The 22,728-nt window shown below is 43.6% G+C and overlaps 1 protein-coding gene across 7 annotated transcripts in view; it reads left to right on the top strand.

Annotated features, from left to right (window-relative positions):
- ACIN1 (apoptotic chromatin condensation inducer 1) overlaps positions 1 to 22,728 on the top strand; it is a gene marked incomplete at its 5' end in the record, with an annotated part of 36,758 nt that overhangs the window by 12,865 nt on the left and 1,165 nt on the right. For 2 of the 7 annotated variants that reach the window (XM_081104574.1, XM_081104572.1), the window contains 14 exons: positions 2,674 to 2,762; positions 4,176 to 5,414; positions 5,941 to 6,156; positions 6,639 to 6,754; positions 14,801 to 14,942; positions 18,342 to 18,384; positions 19,247 to 19,380; positions 19,478 to 19,630; positions 20,097 to 20,238; positions 20,740 to 20,885; positions 21,234 to 21,341; positions 21,476 to 21,583; positions 21,768 to 22,092; positions 22,202 to 22,302. In XM_081104574.1, the coding sequence (XP_080960700.1) occupies positions 2,674 to 2,762; positions 4,176 to 5,414; positions 5,941 to 6,156; positions 6,639 to 6,754; positions 14,801 to 14,942; positions 18,342 to 18,384; positions 19,247 to 19,380; positions 19,478 to 19,630; positions 20,097 to 20,238; positions 20,740 to 20,885; positions 21,234 to 21,341; positions 21,476 to 21,583; positions 21,768 to 22,092; positions 22,202 to 22,302 (3,062 nt within the window). Of the gene's footprint in view, positions 1 to 2,673; positions 2,763 to 4,175; positions 5,415 to 5,940; positions 6,157 to 6,638; positions 6,755 to 12,933; positions 13,090 to 13,250; positions 13,385 to 14,800; positions 14,943 to 18,341; positions 18,385 to 19,246; positions 19,381 to 19,477; positions 19,631 to 20,096; positions 20,239 to 20,739; positions 20,886 to 21,233; positions 21,342 to 21,475; positions 21,584 to 21,767; positions 22,093 to 22,201; positions 22,303 to 22,728 lie in introns of those variants that run through there. The other 5 variants (XM_081104573.1, XM_081104575.1, XM_081104577.1 and 2 more) reach the window with 4 other exon arrangements.

The following is a 22,728-nucleotide window of genomic DNA, read 5'->3' as shown; positions in this document are numbered from 1 at the left end:
TAACTCTTGTTTATATATTGAAAATAAAAAATGTTTCTTACATAGAACTTGCAGTGATAAAAGTACTTGGGATGGCTAGGTCTATGAATTTTAGCAGTTTATTGTATTTGAGGAGTATTTGAGAATCTCTATGTAGGTTTTCTATCCAGAGTTTAGGATTTTATTCTTTTTTTTTTTTTTAATTGATTTCAGAGTGCAAGGGAGAGGGGGTGAGAGAGAGAGAGAGAGACACAAATGATGAGAGAGAAGCATTGATTGGCTGCCTCCTGCACACCCCCCACCAGGGACCAAGCTTGCAAACTGGGCATGTGCCCCTGACAAGAGTCAAACCCAGGACCCTTCAGTCCACAAGCCAACACTCTATCCACTGAGCCAAATCAACCAGGGCAGGATTTTATTCTTTTAAAAATGTTTTTTTGCCCACTGGTGTGGCTCAATGGTTGAGCATCGACTTATGAACCATTAGGTCAACGGTTTGATTCCTGGTCAGGAAATTATCTATGTATAAGCTTAAAATATCTGCAATTTAAAATTTTTAACTTTCCCTCCAACCTGATTAACTTTTTTTCTTTTTTTTAACTCTCGAGCACCTGGGTAATGGTTTTTGTTTTTGTTTTTTAGAGTAGTATTAGGTTCACAGCAAAATCAAGAGAAAGGTACAGGGAGTTCCCATATGTCCTTTGCCCCACATATACATAGCCTCCCCTACTATCAACATCCCCTCACCAGAGCGGTACACTTCTTAAAATTGATGCACCTATATTGACACATCATAATCACCCAAAGTCCATAGTTTATCTGCAGGTTCACTACTGATGTACATTCTCTGGGTTTCGACAAATATTAATGACATGTATTCATCATTACAGTATCATACAGAATATTTTTGCTGCCCTAAAAATCCTCTGTGCTCTGCCTATTCATCTGTCCCACACCTACCTTTTTTTCCCCTTTTTATAAAACTATCAATAAATCTGTTCCTCTCCTTTATACTTGCAAAAGAGCTGTGCTTAGGGGAAATATCTTTTTGTTTTATTAATTTTATAATTTAACCTATTCTGATCATTTAATTATGAAATTATTACTATAGCCACTACATTATTTATTGGTTTCTTAGATTATTCTTTACATGTTTACTAAAGAATCTGGCCTGTCATTGTATATCTTAACCATAGATCCTGTACACACACCCATAATGCAAGTCTTTATTCACTAACCCAGAGAAAAAATGGTGTATATGCAGAGATCTTGTTAATCAGGTGATCATGGAGTAAAGTTTTATAAAATATGTGCAGTCTTCCAGTTCATTTTAGATTGTTGAAATATAGAAATAAATCCTGCCCTTGGGTTAGAGCTCATACCATCTGCTTTATTTGCCGCCAGTTTAAATACTATTTAGCCACAGTTATCATCCTTCATGAAATGTGAGAGAGTTTTTTCAGTTTTACATGGATTTATTATTTGGAATGACCTAGATTGGTAATTTCCAAGCATTCTTTTAATATAACTTACTTTTCCTTTAAAAAAATCTCACTTTGAGCTCCATATCTATACTAATAAACCACAAAGATGCTAATTGACCGTACCTTCGCTATGCCCATCAGCCAATCAGAAGACTATGCAAATTAACCCAACAAAGATGGGCGTTAAATTTGCATAGTGGAGGCAGGGCGGGACAGCGCCATCCGCCGCCTGCCCCGCCGCCATCTGGCCCTCCCACATGTGACCTGAGGCGGCCGGGCGGGACAGCAGTGATCCGCCGGCCCATCCGGCCTGGCCGCCATTCGGGCCTGCTGTGTATGACCCGCCTCAGCGGGTTTCACTCCCTTCTCTGCTTCACTCCAGCCGCAGGAAGCCCTGTTCTTGCAGGTATCTTCCTGCAGTGGGCCTCTAGTATAATACATAATTGAGAAGGGCTCATTTCTGAAGACTTGTCCTATTTGCTTCTAGTAATTCCTAAGAACTTTAAGGCTCTGAAAACCACGCATAATAAGTACTTATTTCATGAGATTGTTATTTTACAAACTGGCATATTAATCATAATATTTTAGTCAAAACTAGTGGTAGCAATAGGAAACTTAAAAAAAAAAAGACATTGAACCTAGTGAAATCTTGAGTTTTAATTGAGAGTGAGAAAACATTTTATAGAAATAAATGCACTTTGGCCCTCACTAGTTTAGTTCAGTGGATAGACCGTCGGCCTGCGGACTGAAGGGTGTTCTGGGTTCGATTCCGATCAATGGCACATGCCCGGTTGCGGGCTTGATCCCCAGTGTGGGGTGTACAGGAGGCAGCCAATCAGTGATTCTCTCTCATCATTGATGTTTCTATCTATTTCCCTCTCCCTCTCTGAAATGAAAAATATATTGCACTTAGTATTTGTACATCTCTGCTAGACAGTTTGAAGCCCTTGGTAGTTATTTTACATTTGAGTTATTTGTACTAAGTGAATTGGCTTTGAGGTATTAAAAATATTTTAGATATACATAGCAGAAATTATTAAGATCTTGACCCTTAGGGCTTTATATAGTCTTTTCTTCTGCATAGAAGTCAAAGAAATTGATAGAAATATGTATTAACCAGTTCATATGCTATGATTGATTATGTTTTAGAAAACAGCCTTGAATGAGTGTTCATGTCATGAATGTGACTTGATTTTCTTTCATTTGATAGGAAAAGGCTCCTCTATTTCTGAAGAGAAAGGTGACTCTGATGATGAGAAACCAAGGAAAGGAGAAAGACGATCATCCAGGGTCAGGCAGGTAAGTCAAGTACCTCTTAAAGCAGGGATCCTCAAACTACGGCCCATGGGCCACATGCAAATATAGATATTGTATTTGTTCCTGTTTTGTTTTTTTACTTCAAAATAAGATATGTGCATTGTGCATAGGAATTTGTTCATAGTTTTTTTTTAAACTATAGTCTGGCCCTCCAACGGTCTGAGGGACAGTGAACTGGCCCCCTGTTTAAAAAGTTTGAGGACCCCTGTCTTAAAGCATCTATCACCTCTTTGGGTAATGCTTTGGATATCTCCTGCTCTTCCTTCTCAAACTATTTTAGAGTTGGTGTCTCTAGATTTCTATACACTCATCTTCTTTCTCCTCCCTTTCATCTCTTTTTTTAAATTTAAATCTGCTCTGGCCTTAGGTTTCTAAGTAATTATTCAGTTAAAACCTTAAAGCTATATGATATGTTAAGTGAGCAGAATACAAAAGTATATGTATAGTCATCTTATTTAAATTTTTCTAGGTGTTCCACTAATAACTTCATTTTTTCAGAAAAATATATTTTGAACTTATCCTCAAAGATTGATCTTAATGATGACTGTTGAGGAATAAGGAATGTGAAGAGCAGAGAAAGAGGGAAGAAGATGTAGCTGCAAATTGAAAATACATAGACATGTACTTTGCTGTTAATGGGTTGAATTGCATCCCCCAAAAGATGTTGAAGTCCTAATTCCAAGTATCTGTGAATGTGACTTTATTTGTAAGCAGGATCAGGTTAAAATGAGGTTATCAAGGTGGGCCGTTATCCAATATGACTGTATTCTTATACAAAGGGGAAATTTGGACTCAGAGACAGACACATCCACAGAGAGAACACCACTCGAAGTGTTCAAGGAACTACTAGAAGGTAGGAGAGAGGCCTGGAACAGATCCTTCTAGTGCCTTGAGAGTTTTGGCTATCACCTAGATCTCAAACTTGTAGTCTCCCAAACTGTGAGACAATAAAAATCTGTTGTTAAGCCAAAAAAACACACACAAAAAACTGTATGTATAGTGTAATTATGACTATGGAAAAGAAATAATGAGGGGGAAATAAAATATACCAAAATGACAAAAATAATCACGTTAAGTGATAATAGGTCAGTCCCCCCCCCCCACCCTTTCTTGATGTTCAATTTATATTTGTTTTTCAAGCTTGAAGCTAAAAAATGAACCAGAAGTTTCATTATTGTATTCCTTTTGGTCACTATTTTGCTTCTCATTAGAGTCCACATTAGTCATGCTTGTCTACTGTCACAGTTATTTCTATGTTGCTGAAAGCACATGTCATTGAGTTTCTCTTTCCTGTGTGTGTTTCGTTAGATACTTTTTCTCTTCTGTTGATAGTGAGCTAATATACTTGGAATCATTGTATATCTATCTTTTTTTTTTTTTCTTCTTTTTTTTCAGGCAAGAGCAGCTAAACTCTCTGAGTGCAGCCAGGCTGCTGAGGAAGAAGAGGATCAAGAAACACCTTCCAGAAATCTAAGGGTCAGAGCAGATCGAAATTTGAAAACAGAGGAGGAGGAAGAAGAGGAGGAGGAAGAGGAAGAAGAGGAGGAAGAGGAAGAAGATGATGAGGGGTTAAAATCGAGGGATGCACCAGTTCTGAAACAGTTTGAGGAAGAAAAAGAGGGGAAAGAGATGCCCAAAGCAAAACCAGAAGAGCTGATGGATGAGAGATCCCAAACCATAAAATCCCAGGAACAAGAGGGGTTAGAGAGAGGAGGGAGAGTTACAAGGTCCCAGGAAGAGGCTAGTAGAAAAAGTCATTTGGCCAGACATCAGCAGGAGAAAGAGATGAAAACGGCTTCTCCCCTTGAAGAAGAAAGAGAATTAAAGCCTTTAAAAGGCGTAGAGGAAAAATCAAAGTCCCCTTCCCCTCCTCGATTGACTGAAGATCTAGAGAAGGCCCCTCTTATGCTACAACCAGAGCAAACTGCCAGTGAGGAGGAGACTCCCCCACCTTTACTTACCAAGGAAGCATCTTCACCACCACCTAATACCCAACTTCAGAGTGAAGAAGTAGAGCCCATGGAAGGCCCAGCCCCCCCTGTTCTCATTCAGTTATCTCCTCCTAATACAGATGCTGAGGACAGGGAGCTATTAATATCTCAGCATACTGTCCAGTTGGCGGGAGGCTTGTCTCTCTTGTCAAGTCCTGCAGACACCAAAGCAGAATCTCCAGCAGAGAAAGTGCCAGAGGAGAGTGTCCTGCCTCTGGTTCAAAAAAGCACACCAGCTCAATCCTCAACCCAGAAGGATCTTGAAACTGAGTTAGACAAATCTGGTCAACCACTCCCTCTAAAAATTGAGGAATTAGCACCGGCCAAAGGGATCACTGAGGAACAGCCGTCTTTGGAACAGAAGGAAGGCAGAGGGGCTTCTCATACCCTTCTCCCAAGCCACAGATTGAAACGGTTAGCTGACTCATCCTCTAGCCGGTCCTCCTCATCTTCATCTTCCAGTTCTAGATCAAGATCTCGCTCTCCTGATAGTTCAGGCTCTCAGTCTCACTCACCTCCGAGATCTAAGCAGAAAGATGCATCTCATGCCAACCCTCGTGGTAGATCCAAGATGGGTTCCAGATCAACATCAGAGTCTAGGTCACGTTCCCGTTCTCGTTCAGCATCAAGCAACAGCAGAAAAGTAAGTATGGGAGTACCCAGGGTGCATTGATGTTCTGTCTGTCTGCCATCTGTATACAATGTTTTTCAGGCACAGGAGAACCTATCATATTTTCTGGCAGAAATAGGAAAAGCTTCCTTTAGTCCCCAGTTGAGTGATTACTTTCCCCTCATTTCAGAATCTAATTTTCAATTCATTGAACCCTAAATGGGTCCTTTTTTGAGCCCCTTTGATTCCAAAGAAAAGAATTTGAATTTTGAACTTTTTTTTAGTTCATTTATCCATCTCCTCTACTGAACTATAAACTTCTTGAGGCTAGGGACATGCCTTTTAACATGTGTATTCCAGTACCCAGCACCTAGTGGGGCTTAATGAGTAATTTGTTGAATAATCTAAGAAGCCAGGGAGGTCACTAACTCAAACAGGAATAAACACAGGGACAAAAAGGTTGAAAGTATTAAATTGGGTCAGCAGAAGTTGGAAAACCAGTGACCTACTGAACATACACCGTATAAAATAATTTGCCTTCTGTGTTTCATTTCTTCAGTCTCTGAGCCCTGGAGTCTCCAGGGACAGCAACACCAGCTACACTGAAACCAAAGATCCCTCTTCTGGTCAGGAGGTTGCAACTCCACCAGTGCTACAACCGCAGGTCATTGAGCCAAAGGAGAGGACCTCCATATCATCCTCTATTCAAGTGAGGCCTATGAGCCAACCTGAGCCAGCCGAAAAGCATGTGACTCAGAGGGTACAGCCTGAACGGGTAGGCTATTATGCCCTCTCCCTAGAGAGGGAGAGAGGATTAAGCATGATTTTCCCTTTTGTCTTAGCTATAAAACTGAAAGGTCAATCTGGACAAGGCTCATTAGAAATGTATAAGGTTGGGGATACCTGTTAGATTCCACTCAACTCATTTCCAATTCCCTGGTTCATGTGGCTAAATTCTCAGGTCCAGGACTCTCGGGGTCAATTCTTCCACAAAACTCATTTTTTTCTGCTCAAAAGGAAGCCTTTTCTTGGTTCTCTCGAAAAAGAATTATAATAAAATGATTGCTGGCATGGATATTCTTTAAGCAATATTCCATTCCGCTTTATAAAATGAAATAACAAAGATATATAGAGCTATGTGTAGAGTTGGTACCGTGTATATTCTGCTTTGCCTTTTACCAGCTCCAGATTAAAGAAAAGGAACCCAGCAGATTTAAGTATGTTGCTATGTGTGTTTTGCTATGTTTGTCCTGACAGGAGAGCCCAAAGAAGTGTGAAGCTGAAGAGGCAGAGCCACCAGCTGCCACACAGCCCCAAACCTCAGAGACTCCAACCTCTCACCTACCAGAATCAGAAAGGATTCATCACACTGTGTAAGTGATATATTTCGACTCGAGTATAACAAGAAACTAGGAAAGTAATTCTTTGCTCGCAAGAGTTCTTTGACTAAGCATGTCCTAGTTTCCTTTTAAAACATGAAGGCAGAGCTTTATCTGGACAAAGGCTAGACTTCAGTTACCATGTTGGGAGCTACCACCAGAAATCTTAAGATAGTCTGAAAAGTGGTGGTAAGAGCGTAAAGAAACATATCTAGGATCACTTGACCAAAATAGTTGAGGAGCAGGCAGCCGAGACTTCTGTCTCCAAACTCAAGACAGTGTGAGGGACTTGATCCAAAACATCTTAACTCAATTTTTAACTCATTTACCAACTACATCTAAGCCCGGAATACAGGTTAATAAAGGATATCAAGGGTCTACAAGGAAAGACACAGAAGGGTGCTGCTTTGTTTTAGTTTCTGTATTTTTCTTGTTTATTTGCTATCATTTTATTAGACACAGTTATCTCTTATAGCATACAGCAAAATATGAAATCCATATCAAGTCCAAAGTTAATTCTTGGGTCCCTGAGACTCTTGAATTGATTTTATCATTTAGATAATTAATGTGAGTTTTTTATTTCCTTGTATTTAGTTCTAGAAAAATACTCATATCAAATTAAATTTGTAATTGAACATTTATTATTCTGAGCCAAGTATTATAAATTAAAAAGCCATTGAACCAGAATTTCTGACTTCAAATTCTCATGGGAAAAGAAAAAGAAAAGCATTGTGGAAATAAGATGCTTAACTTTTAGACATCAGGAATCTGGTACTGCATTGGTGAATGTCCTACATAGACAGTTGGCCTAAAGTTTTTTTCATGATTGTTTCTATGTAATTTTAACACTATACTATCAGTATGTATAATATAGTATTTCCCTTTATGTAAAAGTCTAATAATTTACACTTTTCTGAGAACTTTAGACTATCTTTTTACTTCTGATTTTGGAGGGTGGTGGGCAGGTGACATGATTTTATTATCTCATTTTTTAATGACTTTAATAATAGTTTTTAATTATAGTAATACTCTTTACTATATAGCTTTTGTCTTGGCACTACCCTTGTTACTGTCCATTACAACATTCTTGCCTCTGCTGCCATCTTGTGGGCATTATATTTTATTTTATTTTTTTGAAAGCCAAAAGTTCATTCTACTTCGTTGAAAAGTTTTTGTTTTTCCTTTTTGGGATGAGTACATTCTCCTTTGGAAAAGGGTTTTTCTTCTAGGACCATAAAGTGAAAACTCAGCGGATTCTGGAAGGTGTTGAGGATTTCCCCAGCTACACCATCGATGAGGAAATGGGGTGACACCTTCCCTTCCGTGTCCGTCAACCAGTGATAATACTTGCCTCCCCATCCCATGGGAGTACAGCATGGCCTTTACATAATGGCAGTTTGGAAGTAGGTGTTGACAACCTGCTACTGACTGGGCATGAGAAACTGCCTCCTATGCACTTTGAGAAGCAAGTCATTTTCTAAAAAGCTCTTTGCTTGCCCTAAAATTCTGTGGATCTGTGAGGTTCTTTCTGGCAACAGAACAGCGCTTTATGCTGTTTTGAAGCACCTTATTTCTGGACTTCCATGTGGATTCCAGGGCAAATGAGGCTTGGAGTCATATATAGTTTTTCTCCCCAGTTAAAGGTGGCTTTGATCTTCATTTTATGACTAAAGTAATCTAATCTACATGATTCTGGCAAGGTGATAGACAAGTGGCACTTGGGGCAAATACTATGATTGTCCATTGTTGCCTAGGCACGGTTCAGTGGAACAGCCTCTAGATTAGAAATGCATGTGAGTTTAGGAGAGTTCACACACATTCCTCTTACCTGCTTTCCTTCAACCTATCTTCAAATGGTCTAGTCCAGTGGTCAGCAAACTCATTAGTCAACAGAGCCAAATATCAACAGTACAGTGATTGAAATCTTTTGAGAGCCAAATTTTGTAAACTTAAACTATATAGGTAGGTACATTGTTATTAACTTAATTAGGGTACTCCTAAGGCTTAGGAAGAGCCACATTCAAGGGGCCAAAGAGCCGCATGTGGCTCTCGAGCCGCAGTTTGCTGACCACAGGTCTAGTCAGCAACCTAACGAAAAGACATGCCCAGAGGCCTAAACCCATAGGCTGTTCTGAGAGGTCCTGATACAACTAATTCACAACACTCCTGGTCTTTCACATCCCCCACCTCCCCACCCCAGTTCTAGTAGCCAGTGACCTTGGGAACCCTGGCCACTTTTAAAAGTGGGAAAGACCTTTTGTGGCTTAACCTTGGTTTTGCTCCGCCTTAACAAGAAATCACATGACTTTAATAAAAACAGCAAAGGTCCTATTGATTCAGTAAAGTGTTAAAAAAAAATTAGACTGTACTTCAAGGACCTCTCACCACTTGGAAGAGATTACCTAATTTTTTTGCTGTACTTGGCTAAATCCATTCTAATTCTGATTGTGCCCTGAGGAATTCTAGATTTATGGGGTAAGGCAGGGGTCCTCAAACTACGGCCTGCGGGCCACATACAAATATTGTATTTGTTCCCATTTTTTTACTTCAAAATAAGATATGTGCAGTGTACATAGGAATTTGTGCATAGGAATTTGTTCATAGTTTTTTTTCAAACTATAGTCTGGCCCTCCAACAGTCTGAGAGACAGTGAACTGGCCCCCTGTTTAAAAAGTTTGAGGACCCCTGGGGTAAGGTATCTTTTTCATTGCTTGGAGCAGGAATTTGTGAGCTTCAGTTCTATTTCAGTTGAGCCCTATTCCTAAATACAATCTTCTGCCTGCTATGGATATAACAAAAATGTCCTCATAAAGCAGAAAATAAGGATATTCTCTTTTTACATTTAAAAAAAAAAAATAGAGGGGGGAAAAAACTTTATGGGAGCAGTTGTTGATTCAAACCTGAAATTTTCTGAAGACAGCCTTACTGTATATACAAACCTTGCAAGAGAAATTTAGGGCTTTTTGCCTGAATAGGAGGAAGGAAATGGTCCTTTAAGCCAATATGACACCGTAATTGGTACTCCTCAGGGGGGACCTTCAGTGCCAATATGCCAAATGATGCATAATAAAAAAGTAGAATTTATTGTCATCAGTAGAATTTGCTCATTGAGAAATTGGTATCTCAGGACATATTCCCCCAAAATCATACTGTCCTTCTTATCTTAGAACTAGTATGCACCTGAGAGTATTCTGTATTAAAATCTCAGTGCCTGGTGGTAGTTAAGTTCCACTCTTTTTTATTAACTTTCACATCGTCTCATGAATTTTCTACAAAAACTAAACTTCAAACATATGCTTATAAAATTTTCTTTTCCATTAGCCTCTCTGAATTTTATTCATATTCAGTTGTTAACTGTAGTGTGATGTTATTAGCCTCCAAGTAGTAATATCCTTTTCTTCTGGGTTACAAATGCTGTTTAATTATGGGTAGATAACCCCCAACTATAACCCCCATGCAATTTCACATATATCCAAAGATATCAGAAACATTTGTGTAAGAACTAAAATAAGTGGGAAGTCAGAGACTACAAGGAAAAGCTGTGTGGGACTCTGACATATAGCTAACAAGGCTTTTGGATTGGTCCTGCAAGTAGATTGAATTCCCTTTTGGGGTAATTTCAAGAATTCTTTTAAAGCCTTGGGAAGTTTTGTTTCCTACAGAATTGATTATGGGGCAGTTTCACAAACTTGCTGTGCCTTAAGAAGCCCAAGGATAACACGGTAAAATTCTTATTTTAAAAAAGAGGTTAAAAAAAAGTGAAATTTCCAGTAGAGAAAATTTTTTTTTCTCCAAGGAAACTACTTCTGGCAGCTGAAAGTATTTTAGGGCAATTGATGGACAAGGAGTATTTATTTCAGGAATTTCAAAGGTAACATTATTTGTGGGAATTCTAGCCAAAGAAATGTTTTAAGAGGAAAACTTATAGTTGAGCAAGCACTTATTAAAGTGTCCACTTGATACCCACAATGACAACCTAATTCAGAAGTATTTACTGAGCATTTCTTTGTGTTAGGCCTTGGGCTAGGGACCAAGGGCTGTAGCCTCTGACCCTGAGGAACCCTGCAGGATGGATGTGAGGGGCAAGTAAACCAGTAGTTATACAGCAGTGATGGCGAACCTATGACACACGTGTCAGAGGTGACACGCGAACTCATTTTTTTGGTTGATTTTTCTTTGTTAAATAGCATTTAAATATATAAAATAAATATCAAAAATATAAATCTTTGTTTTACTATGGTTGCAAATATAAAAAAATTTCTATATGTGACAGGGCACCAGAGTTAAGTTAGGGTTTTTCAAAATGCTGACACGCCAAGCTCAAAAGGTTCGCCATCGCTGTTATACAGAGTGATAAGGACATTGCTGAAAATCTGTCAGGCCAGTTACTGAAAGCCTTTGTATCAGAGACAGAGAAGTCCACTCTTTGAGGAAATAAAATTTTTTAAAAAGCTCTATAGGCGACATCAAATGAGATAATGGCCTATTAATCGGACGTGTATGTAATGTATGCACATTCTTACCTGACTTGAGGTGTCATTCAAGCCAGACCCTTAAGTGTGAACCGTTACACTGTTCCACGAGATACGTATTGTTATTTTTCCCACTTTACAGTTTAAGAAGGAAATGCACAGAAAGAGTTAAAAACTTGCCCATATCACACAACTTGTATGGGCCCTAGCCAATTTGACTCCAAAGCTCCTAATCTTACTGAGGAGACAGGGAACTTCTACAATAATGTATAAAATAAACTGCATGACCTCTTTAGCATTCATTTGGCATGTAAGTTTAAGATTTTAAGCAGTGAGGAGGAAATTTTATTCTTGCCTGAAAGCTCTGGTATTGCAGATGAGATAAACACTAAGCTTTTGCTTAGGTCAGTGGTTCTCAACCTTCCTAATGCCGCGACCCTTTAGTACAGTTCCTCATTTTGTGGTGACCCTTAATTTCATTGTTACAAATTGAACGTAATTAAAGCATAGTGATTAATCACAAAAACAATATGTAATTATATATGTATTTTCCGATGGTCTTAGGCAACCCCTTCCCACAGGTTGAGAACAGCTGGGTTAGGTACTCAGAAGCTTGTCTTAGTGTTAAACCTCTGCTGCTACTAGGATCCAAAAGGAGCCCCTTTGGAGTCCACAAATGATTATATTGAGCATCTACTGAATGCTTTATGAATGATTGGAGTCAGTTTCCCTTCTCACATTTAGGCTGGTGAAGATGCCCATAATAATTTCCACTTAGTTCTCACTCTGCCCAGCAGATCACCCCCACCTGGTGTAACCGCTCTCTCATTTCAGTTTCTTGCCCACTTCAGAGCCCTCGCCTTGGAGCCCTTGCTCCAAGAATTGCCTTCGTGCTTCCGCTATCCAAGGTCCCCTTGCCCTGTTTATCCTTTTCTGTCTCCAGTGGACCCTGGGGCAGGGTGACCTTATTAAAGACTCTATGAAACAAAGTTGTCTGTCATATCTTCAGAGACACCTTTCCCTCACCCACCCCCACACACCTACCCCCACACTGGTCATTGGGAAAGGAACTCTCGTCTATCCACTTCCAACATCCGCGGGGAAAGGACAGGTTGGAGTGAAAGACGCCAGTGTTGGGGGCGAGCAGCGAGTAACTGTAGTGATCGGATAGTATTAGTTCTTACCCGACCTCCCCACCTTGACCAGCTGGCTGGCTGATCTGGTTTCGAGGTTTCATGTCTGGTTTCTTAAAGAGAGGGAGGTGGGCACATAAATTGCTTGCGACCCTCCATTCTGTGTCTTTCAACTTTGACATTGTTTTCTGCCCTCTTTAATCGTTTTTTCACTCCCAGCTCTGCAGTTTTCCTTGCTTCTATTCTCTGGAATCTTCCAGGCAAGCAGCTGTAACTTCGTATGTCCTCTCTACCCAGCCCCCTCCCCGCCCCTGGGAAGAGTAGGAGAGAGCACCCTCTCCCTGCGGGGTTAGGCCTTGGTAGCTGTTGTAACCTGAGAAAAAGGAAAAAGGCCAGACGGATGGAGCCAGCAGAGAGCTCCCGGTGGCCTGCCCGGGGAGGAGAAGCTCGCTCGCTCAGCACCGCCCTCCTTCCCTTCCCCTCCCCTTCTTCCCCTCCCCTCCTTCCCCTCCTTCCCCTCCTTCCCCTCCCCTCCCCTCCCCTGCGGCAGCGGGCCCTCCCCTCGCACACGGGCTGCTGGGTAAGTGGCAAGATGGCTGCCCTGCATGTCTCCGGCTGATCGCCGCTGCTCCGCTAATACAATAGAGCCAGCCACTACCAGCAGCCTGGCCCTCTTCCTCCTCCTCCTCCAGAGAGACCCGTCCAGCCGAACTCGGGGTTTGCCGTGAGGACTTAACGCTTATCTCTTAAAATCCAGATCTATTTTAACCTCCCTCACCACCACCACCACCTCCCCTTCCATTTACCATTTTTTGGATCCCCAGTTGCTCCATCTCGATTTTCTCTCTCTGGATCGGGTGGTTGGGGAGGAGGTGGTGGGATCTTGGGACAAGGAAGGTGTTTTGTTTTAATTTTTTAGGATTTTTTGTTTGGTTTTTGTTATTTCTTCCATTCCAGAAAGGGATAAACAGCACTTCCAGGGGGAGAAAAAAAATCATGTTATCAGAAAGCAAAGAAGGGTGAGAGCTTCACATTTCCATGTATCCTCTTTCCCCACTGACCTAGCCCACCGCGTCTTCCTTCTCTGCCCCCGGCTTTCATTCCGTCTTTGGTTTTGGTTTGTTTTCAGTCATTCTGCTTTCCCCCTTTGTCCTTCCTGCCTGGTTTCTAATTGGCCCCACTTGTCCTCTCTCTGTAGGAAATAGGTATTTTTTGGATAAGCCTTTTCTTTAGATTTAGGGAGTTGAATCTTGTGTTTCTGTGGGGGCCTATTAGCTGGGGGCACAGTTCCGATTTTCCCCTCCCCCCTTCCTGTGCATCCCTCCCTGCTTGCTCTGGGGAAGCTGCTCTGACCTCTGAGTGTCAGTCAGCCCTCGGGAATGCTGAATTTCCCGGTGGTGATTATCAGCCTGGGGAGGTTTGGTTTCCCTTCTGAGGCTTAGGCCCCTGATCATCTCGATTTGATTTTTTTTTTTAATCCCAGTATATGGGTGATAGTGGGGATGAGATTAGAGGTAGAAGTTAGGGGTGAAGACAGAAAAAGAAGAGAGGAAAATAGTTTATCTGAAGTGAGTCTCTGGTATTCATTGCCTTAAATGAGAGAGAATGTGTGTGATTGTGGGAGAGTGGAAGTGGGTTCTGTATTTGTGGGGGAGGGTGTGTCCTGACTGGGAGGCTGCTCTCTGTCTCTTGGAAGTTGGAATGAGGGAATGGGAGAAACTGGGCGAAAGCAGAAAGTAAGAACAATTCCTACACCTCTGAGCAGGTAAAAGTGGCCTGATTTCTTCTCTGAGTTTTCATACTCTCTCCAGCAGTTTTAGCTTTTCCTTTCTGATGAGAGAGGGTTCTTGTGAGCTTGAGCCCCCACCACCCCTAACTTCCCTACAGCCCCCACCCCTACCATCTCTCCATTCCTGGTGTCTCCAGATCCTATGGCTTATAGATCTTTACTTATTAAGCAGTTGATTAAACACAAGATTAGGATCATTTGCCACGGCTGTGGTCATTCTTTCTCCCAAGAATCAGGCTTCCCTTAGTTTGTATGCAATTTTGTTAAATACAGGTGCCTGTGACTAGGGGACAGCGAGGCCACAAGGTCTTAGACAAATCACAGTCACTTTTGAGGGACTGGGGGCTGATTGTCTTCATGTAAGAGTACTTTGATTAATTACCTAAGAACAGTTGGAATCCTGGCCCAACAAATAACAGCTTTATCCCATCTGAGGTTGCTCTGATCTATGCACTTCCCCAAGGAAAACTGTTTCCCACTTTTCCTGAGGGGGGAAAAATCTCTCGTCTGGTGTGAAAAGCAGCTCTCCCAGCCCATCCAAGTGATGAGGCATGGAGGTTTCCTGATCCAAAACCTAACATTTTGTTCTCTCTTCCCCTTGGTTCTTTCCTGCCCTTCTCTCCCAACCTCTCCCCATACTTGTCAGTGAGGAGAAGGAGGAAGTGACCATGGATACAAGTGAAAACAGACCTGAAAATGAGGTGCCAGAGCCCCCCATGCCTGTTGCAGACCAAGTCAGCAATGATGACCGCCCCGAGGGCAGTGCTGAAGATGAGGAGAAGAAAGAGGTAAATCTTCGAGCTGCCCATTAGGTGGGAGGGAAGGAGTGGACCACCCTGGTGACCCCTTGTCCACAGTTGGATAGCTAAAGAAGGGGATAAGCAGAGGCTCCCGTCAGAGTAGGGCCAAGGGAGAGTTCGCTGGTTTAGCAAGGGAGACCCCTTGTGATGGGGACAGGGCTCATTATTTCCCCTTTCCTTGATGGGGAAGTAATGCCGTCCAGACTCTGGAAGTTTGTAACTAATGGGAAAGTCAGTTAATGGCCCTTTATCTAAGACCTGGGCTCAGCTTTCCCTGCCACCTTCTCCAGCTTTTCCCTGTAGGAACTCCTTTAGCTTTCCCTCCTTTTAAAAAGTCTGTTACAGCTAAACGCCATCTAGTGGGCTTTGGTGGTTCTCAGCTGACCAGCCGTGCTGAGGAATTTTTGTCATCTGCCCCCCAGTGGTCTCATGGCAGAGATGTAGCTACTTAGAACCCACAACCTGGGGTGATTCCAAAGGCCCCTTCTCCACTTCTGTGACCCCTCCACTTCCTTTTTTGTCATATATATTATCCTGCACCCAATTCAGGGGCCTCCCCCCATCAGAGCCATCGAAGTCCACCTGGCTCTTAAAGTAACAGAGGAAGAATTAGCTGGGTTTGGGAATGGGGTAACCGGGTGGGAGGGACTGTTGTGTGTGTAGCCTTTCTTTGGTGTGTGTTGCGGGGGGTGGGGCCGGTGAAAGTGATTTGATGTGCAGAATATTATTTATTACAAGGTCCTTCTTAAAACTTTGTCCAAGTACCTCATGTACGATAATCCGCCCGTAAAATATAACCCTGCCCAACTGGCCAATCGCTGATGCCGCCTCTTCCTCTGGACCCACCCGCTGCTACTGAGCTGCCCAATCAGAGCCGAGTCTGCTGTCCAGGTGTCTTGGCCAGAGGGGGGCATGTATATGGGATCCTGTGATGGGCCCCCTTTTGCCTCCCTGCCTTGCTCACATCAGGGGGCCAAGAAGAGCACTGTTCTGGAGAGACTTGTATTGAGAAAGCAAAAAGCATTTGGAAAGGGGTGGACTTGCACCATCTCCCTATTTGGGACACCCCAAGAAGAGCTTGTATCAGTGCTGGGGCGCCTGCCCACATGCCCTTACTCTTTTGAGGACTGTGGGTTACTTCCTTTGCTGCAGACTGTTGGGATCCCCGTCTAGGGCACCAAGACCTCCTACAGAGTCATGTTTGTGATCACAGTGCCATGTTGTGAAGTACCGAGTGGGGCTCTCGGCTTAAGCTGTGACGACTAGGAACCCTGCGGAGAAGTCTAGGGTCTGAGCCCAGGGATTTAATGCTGATGACAGCCCAGCCATGTATCATCACTTGCTCATCAGATGGACTTTCCTCTGGTCCCTGTTGTCCATGATGAAGGGCAGCATGTTGGTTGCTCCAACTTCTCCATCCCTGGAGGCAGGAGCTCATCCATCCACCTGACTGGAACCACTGTCTCAGCTGGAGTCCCTGAGATGATGCCACACACAACTCTCAGAAGAAAAGCATTCTGACCTTGATGCTGAATGTGTGCCGGGTCCTGGGGCTATCACCTTCTACCCCCAGGCTGCCTTCATCAGAGGTTCCATGATCCCGCTCGGTGAGAGGACCCCCCTCCCCAGTTACAGGCAGAGGAGAAAGGGACTCTGGAGTCATCACCTGGATTCCAAGTATTGGGTGGTGGTATTGCTGCAGCTTGCCACTGGTGGACATAGGGTCCTGCCTGCCTCTCACGATAAAAGGCCAGGACCATTCCTGCTTCTCACAGGCCATCTCATCAGGGACTGCAAGATGATGCCCCTACAGAGCTGGGACTGATGTCTCTGCCCCTTTTTCCCCCTGTGCCCCTCGCTGAGCCTGGCTACCACCAGTGAACTATATTGACATCATGGAAACTGGGCAGCGTCCCCCCACACGTTTCCCTCCCGCCCCCCCTGCGCCCCTGGGAGGACTCTGGCATTGCCGTGCTGACCACCACGCCGTGCGCCCACCTTTTTTGCCAACCCAACCCCCCACCAATTGCACAGCGCCTAGCAGGGAGGGCTCATTCTGATTGGACCGGCGGTTGACTAGATACAGTACACAGTGAGGTGCGATTGGCTGAACTGAAGATCCCAGGTGTGAGATGGTACCTGGAACATTTGTCATATTCCTAGTTTATTTTCCTCTTTATTTTCTTCTTTTTATTTTATGTTTTATTTTAATTTTTTCTTTTTCTTTATTTTCCTGATTTCTTTATTGGATTTATTTATTTGGTTCATGTTTTTCCTGTTTTAATTAAGACTTTTTTTTCTTCTCACTAACTTACCCATCAAGAGCAGCCTGGCTAGGGGTCAGACTGGCCCTTAACAGAGGCCAGGGAGACTTGGTTAGACTGCACAGATGGGGCTGTGGGGGGCGATAGTGAAAGGTTATTTTATCAAGAGGGTACTTCCCTGCTCTTAAGAAGGGTGGTAGTTCTTAGTTTTTCCAGAAATAAGCATTAAGTCTAAAAATGCTCTATTCCCCTTTTCTCTCTCTCTTCCTCTTTTTGTTCTGTTGATAGTCTTTCTCCCACTGAGTGTTTGGGACAGAAAATTACTTGAAATCAACTTTGGAGGTTTCTAGTCCTTGGCAGAGCCCCTAAGGCTTAAGCCCTGTTCAGAAGGAAACAGTAAGGCTTTACTAGAGTTGCACAATGCTTGGAAAGTCTGAGACTCTCCTGGGGACAGTCTGCCCTTCGTAGAAACCTTCCTTTACCAAAGACACCTTAAAATTCTTTCCGGGCACTTTTTGCAGGGCCTCACCTCCAGTGGGTCCAGTGCTGCCCTTTCCCAGTGTGGTGGGCGTCTGGACAGTCTTGACAGCTGTCTTAACGACTCAAAGCCACTGTGAGTGGATGTCAGACTGGACATTGAGAAAAGGAGGATGGTTACCTTTTTAAAGTTGCCATCCCAAAGTTGGTTTCCTCATGTTTTCCCCAAACTAGCAAGGAAGACCTAGGAGCCAGATGACCCAGTTCTGAGCACAGCCTGGGCTTGGTGTCCTCTTACCCCATAGAGACAGTGGAAGAGGCTCTGACCAACAACTTGGAAGGGCTGGGAGGCTACTGAATTCCTCTTCCAGCTTATTTCTGGTTAAGCTAATGCATAGGTGTGGTATGAGCTAGAGGACTTTTCCCTGCTGTGATGTTTGGTTTTATTTTTTTCTCTGTTTCTCTAACTTGCATTGATTCTGCTTCGTTTATGCCGTTTGCTGCTTCTGTTTTGGTCTCTGTCTGTCTCTGTGTCTCTCTCTCTGTGTCTTTGAAGCTTAAGCTAAGACTGCCCCATCTAACCTCCTTCCCCCCTCTCTGTGGGGTGTGTCTCTTTCTCTTTTTTCCCCTTTTCTTCTCTATACAGAGTTCGCTGCCTAAATCATTCAAGAGGAAGATCTCCGTTGTCTGTAAGTCTAGCCCCAAATCCCTGATAAAGGCCAAGAATAACATAAAAACCAGAGTTCACAGAGAAATAAATTCCCATTCTCTCTCAATGGCATTCTTGGGTCACCCACTCCTGCCTCATGACCTCCACACAGCAAATCTACATCTTTTTGGCATATGTAGGGTTCCATTTTGAAACTCAAAACATTAAATAATCCCTGTCATTTTTCCCCTGTCACATTTCTTTCTCAACTCTAGTGAGGTAGGTTGTGAGAAGTTTCACCATTTCTTTGTAGTCCTACATGTATTTATTCTTTCAGGTATCTGAACTCTCAAAACCAGGAGTGGGTTTGAGGGAATCCTATATAGTGTTTACCAGTTTATGCCTTATTCTAAGAGATTATCTGAGGAAAAGAGAGTGCCCCACACTTCAAACAGTAACATGTTTAACATTTTCCAGTGAGGAACTCTAAATTGACAAAAGTGTAATAGATCTTTTTAACTTAAATATCAATCTGTAGTGTGAAAATTAACCTAAAGCATAATCAGATCAGATCATGATCTTAGATTTTAGTATTATGGTTTTATTTTTTTTTCTGCATTACCATATCCTCCTCAATCTTTCTTACCCAGAACTTTAGGTATTTCTACCACTAAAAATTTAAACTGGTTACTCTTCCTTGTTGCCTTCAGAGATGAATAGCTTTCATTTGTCAGAAAGTGGCTCCAGTCCTTTTATTTAAAGCATGGCTTCCCCAGTCCCCAAATATAAGTTCCTTAAGTTAACCTTTTACTAAAATTCCAATTGAAGGCTATCTGGGTGTTGTATGAACCAGTAGAGGGCCTGAGACTGTCTAACTTTTGGGTCCTATTTCTTGGCAACAGCAGCTGCCAAGGGGGTGCCAGGTGGAAACAGTGACACAGAGGGGGGCCAGCCTTGTCGGAAGCGGCGTTGGGGAGCCAGCACAGCCACCACACAGAAGAAACCCTCCATCAGTATCACCACCGAATCACTCAAGGTGAGGTGGGAGGAGCCAGGGAAGGGAGGATGAGACACATGGAGGTGGGAGTAGACATGGGCCCAGTGTAACGGGGTGGGGGGTATCTGTGTCCCAGAGCCTCATCCCCGACATCAAACCCCTGGCGGGGCAGGAGGCTGTTGTGGATCTTCATGCTGATGACTCCCGAATCTCTGAGGATGAAACCGATCGCAATGGTGACGATGGGACCCATGACAAAGGGCTGAAAATATGCCGGACCGTTACTCAGGTAAGGCTCCTTCACCCCAGTGTTGAGTGAGGGAGTAGTGGAGGCAGAGCAGGCAACCGAGGAGCTATGATGGAGTCTGCCGAGAGTTGGGTTAATTGGTTCTTTTAGGAATCCGTGGACTACTAAATCCAACCTGTTGCCTGTAATAAAGTTTTATTAGAACACAGTCACATCAGTTCATGTACTCTTGTCTGTGGTTCCTCTATGTTATAAAGTCAGAGTGGAATAGTTGCAACAGAAACTGTATGGCTCACAGCGCCTAAAAATATTTACTATCTTACCCTTTCCAGAAGAAAATCTATGGAACTCCTGGCTTAGTTTTCCTCGTGACAGAGTTGAGGCATTAACAATCCCAAGATGTGGGAAGACATGCTGGGTTAACTGTACGACCCTCTCTCACAGGAAACCAGAGGCTGAAAAGAATATGCTAGTGTTTAAGAATCCCTCCGCATCTGATTCTTTATAGGTAGTACCAGCAGAGGGCCAGGAGAATGGGCAGAGGGAAGAAGAAGAAGAAGAAAAAGAGCCTGAAGCAGAACCCCCTATACCTCCCCAGGTTTCAGTAGAGGTGGCCTTGCCCCCACCTGTGGAGCATGAAGTAAAGAAAGGTGGGTGAATCACTGAGTGAAACAGTGCAACTCCCCGAATCCCAGAGCACTTTATTTTTCCAGCCTTATATAGTATTGTATATATCTGTCTTTCTCTGCCCCTCCTAAGTTATTAAGCTACTTGAGGGCTAGTTTTGACTCTGTTTAATCTTTGAATCCCCTTAATGAGGTTAGCCTAGACAATACCTTGCACATTATAGGTGCTCAACACATTTAGATGGAAGAGTGACTCCTGAGTCGGGAAAAGTCATGTTGCCCTGGTCCTTGTGGCTCAGTTGGTTGAGTGTCGTTCCATGTACCAAATGGTGGGCACATGCCTGGTTTGCGGGCTTGATCCCCAGTAGGGGGCATGCAGGAGGTAGCCAATTGATATTTCTCACATCTGTGTTTTCCTCTCCCTCTCCCTCCCCCTCTCTCTCTCAAAAAAAAAAAAAAAAAAAATCAACCAAAAAAAGTCATGTTGTTCCCTACTGAAAACCATTTGTGTGCTCTATTTGTTAGTGACTTTAGGAGATACTTTAACACGACGTTCCATTAGCCAGCAGAAGTCTGGAGTTTCCATTACAATTGATGATCCAGTGCGAACTGCTCAGGTGCCCTCCCCACCCCGGGGAAAGATCAGTAACATCGTGCACATCTCCAATTTGGTAAGTTATTTTTCCTACAGTGCAGCCTGGTTGAGTTTGAGCTTTGGACTCATACTTCTTAGGTTCAGCTCCTAAAAAGACAGATTGAGCAAGTTACTTAACCTCACAGTCTGTCTTTTCATCTGAAAAATGGGGAGAGAAAAATATCACCTTGCAGAGTTTTCTTAGAATTTGCAGAAGGGCTGGCACATAACGCCTTAGGGAGTGTTACCATTCTTCTCACAGTCCTACCAGAGGGTTCCTCACTTCTGTGCCCTCAGCAAACTTTGAAGCTGTACTCCTGTGACAGTGGCTTGGGAAATCTTGATATTAGTTATCTGAGTATTGTTTTTCCGCTTTCGTTGGCAGGTTCGACCCTTCACTTTAGGCCAACTGAAGGAATTGTTGGGACGTACAGGAACTCTGGTGGAAGAGGCCTTCTGGATTGACAAGATCAAGTCTCATTGCTTTGTAACGGTGAGGAGCAGACGAAGCTCTAGGTTATGGCATGTTTCTTTTTGTGACCAGCGTGGCAGGTTTGAGGGCATTGTAGCAAGTGGGCGAGATTAAAGGCCTATTATGACCCCTCTGCCTTCTCCTTCCCCCGCCAGTATTCAACAGTAGAAGAAGCAGTTGCTACTCGCACGGCTCTACATGGGGTCAAATGGCCCCAGTCCAATCCCAAATTCCTTTGTGCTGACTATGCCGAGCAAGATGAGGTAAGAAACTGTGGTAGGGGCAGGGAAGGCCGTCTTCTCCTGAGATTCCTTTCTCTCTCCTCCCTCCTGTTTGGTTCCTTTATGTAAACCAGGGGCTCCGAAGCCTCTGTCCTCTGGTACCTAGGCCCCTTCTGTGGGAGTGATGTCTCTATCCTGACTGTCCTTGTCCCTCCTCTACTCACAGCTGGACTATCACCGGGGCCTCTTAGTGGACCGTCCCTCTGAAACTAAAACAGAGGAGCAGGGGGTACCACGGCCCCTGCATCCTCCACCCCCGCCGCCAGCCCAGCCACCACAGCATCCCCGAGCAGAGCAGAGGGAGCAGGAGCGGGCAGTGCGGGAACAGTGGGCAGAGCGGGAACGGGAAATGGAGCGCCGGGAGCGAACTCGATCAGAGCGTGAATGGGATCGGGACAAAGTTCGAGAAGGGCCCCGTTCCCGATCACGGTCCCGTGACCGCCGTCGCAAGGAACGTGCGAAATCCAAAGAAAAGAAGAGTGAGAAGAAAGGTACTTAGCTGTGGGGCACACATATCCACTGGTACATGGCACAGGGACCCAAGTGGGATGGGACATGGGGTGCTGTGCCTCAAGTCTGACTCATTTTCTTGCACCTCAGAAAAAGCTCAGGAGGAACCACCGGCCAAGCTTCTAGATGACCTTTTCCGCAAGACCAAGGCAGCTCCCTGCATCTACTGGCTCCCACTCACTGACAGCCAGGTGGGTGCCGGCCTTCCTGCCCGGCTCAGAGCTGCAGCAAGGCTGGGCCCCAAGGAACGGCTTAGGGTAATAAGGGAAGAAACTGAGCATCATGGAAAGAGGCAGTTTTAAGAAACAGTTGATGAGACTGCCCTGTAGAGAAGCCAAACCTGAGAGGGTGGAGGTAGACACAGAGACAGGCACTGTGTTCACAAATCCTAGGAAGCTGGCTGTGCCAGTCATGCTTCTTAAAAATTAATTTCAGGTAGCAGAGAAATCTGTTTTATAAGCTCACCCATTTCTCTCTTTTTTTAATACATAGGGTTTTTGCTTTTTAAATTTGTTTTTTTGTAACAGGCCTTTTGGGAATTTTAGGTTTATGCCACTCAACTAAAGAGAAAAGAGATTTGTTCACATGTAGGCAGTTAGGGAAATACCAGAGGCCAG

Source organism: Myotis nattereri (assembly GCF_964212035.1).
Source record: "Myotis nattereri genome assembly, chromosome: 1".
Lineage (NCBI taxonomy): Eukaryota > Metazoa > Chordata > Mammalia > Chiroptera > Vespertilionidae > Myotis > Myotis nattereri.
This window is presented reverse-complemented; position numbering and strand designations above follow the sequence as displayed.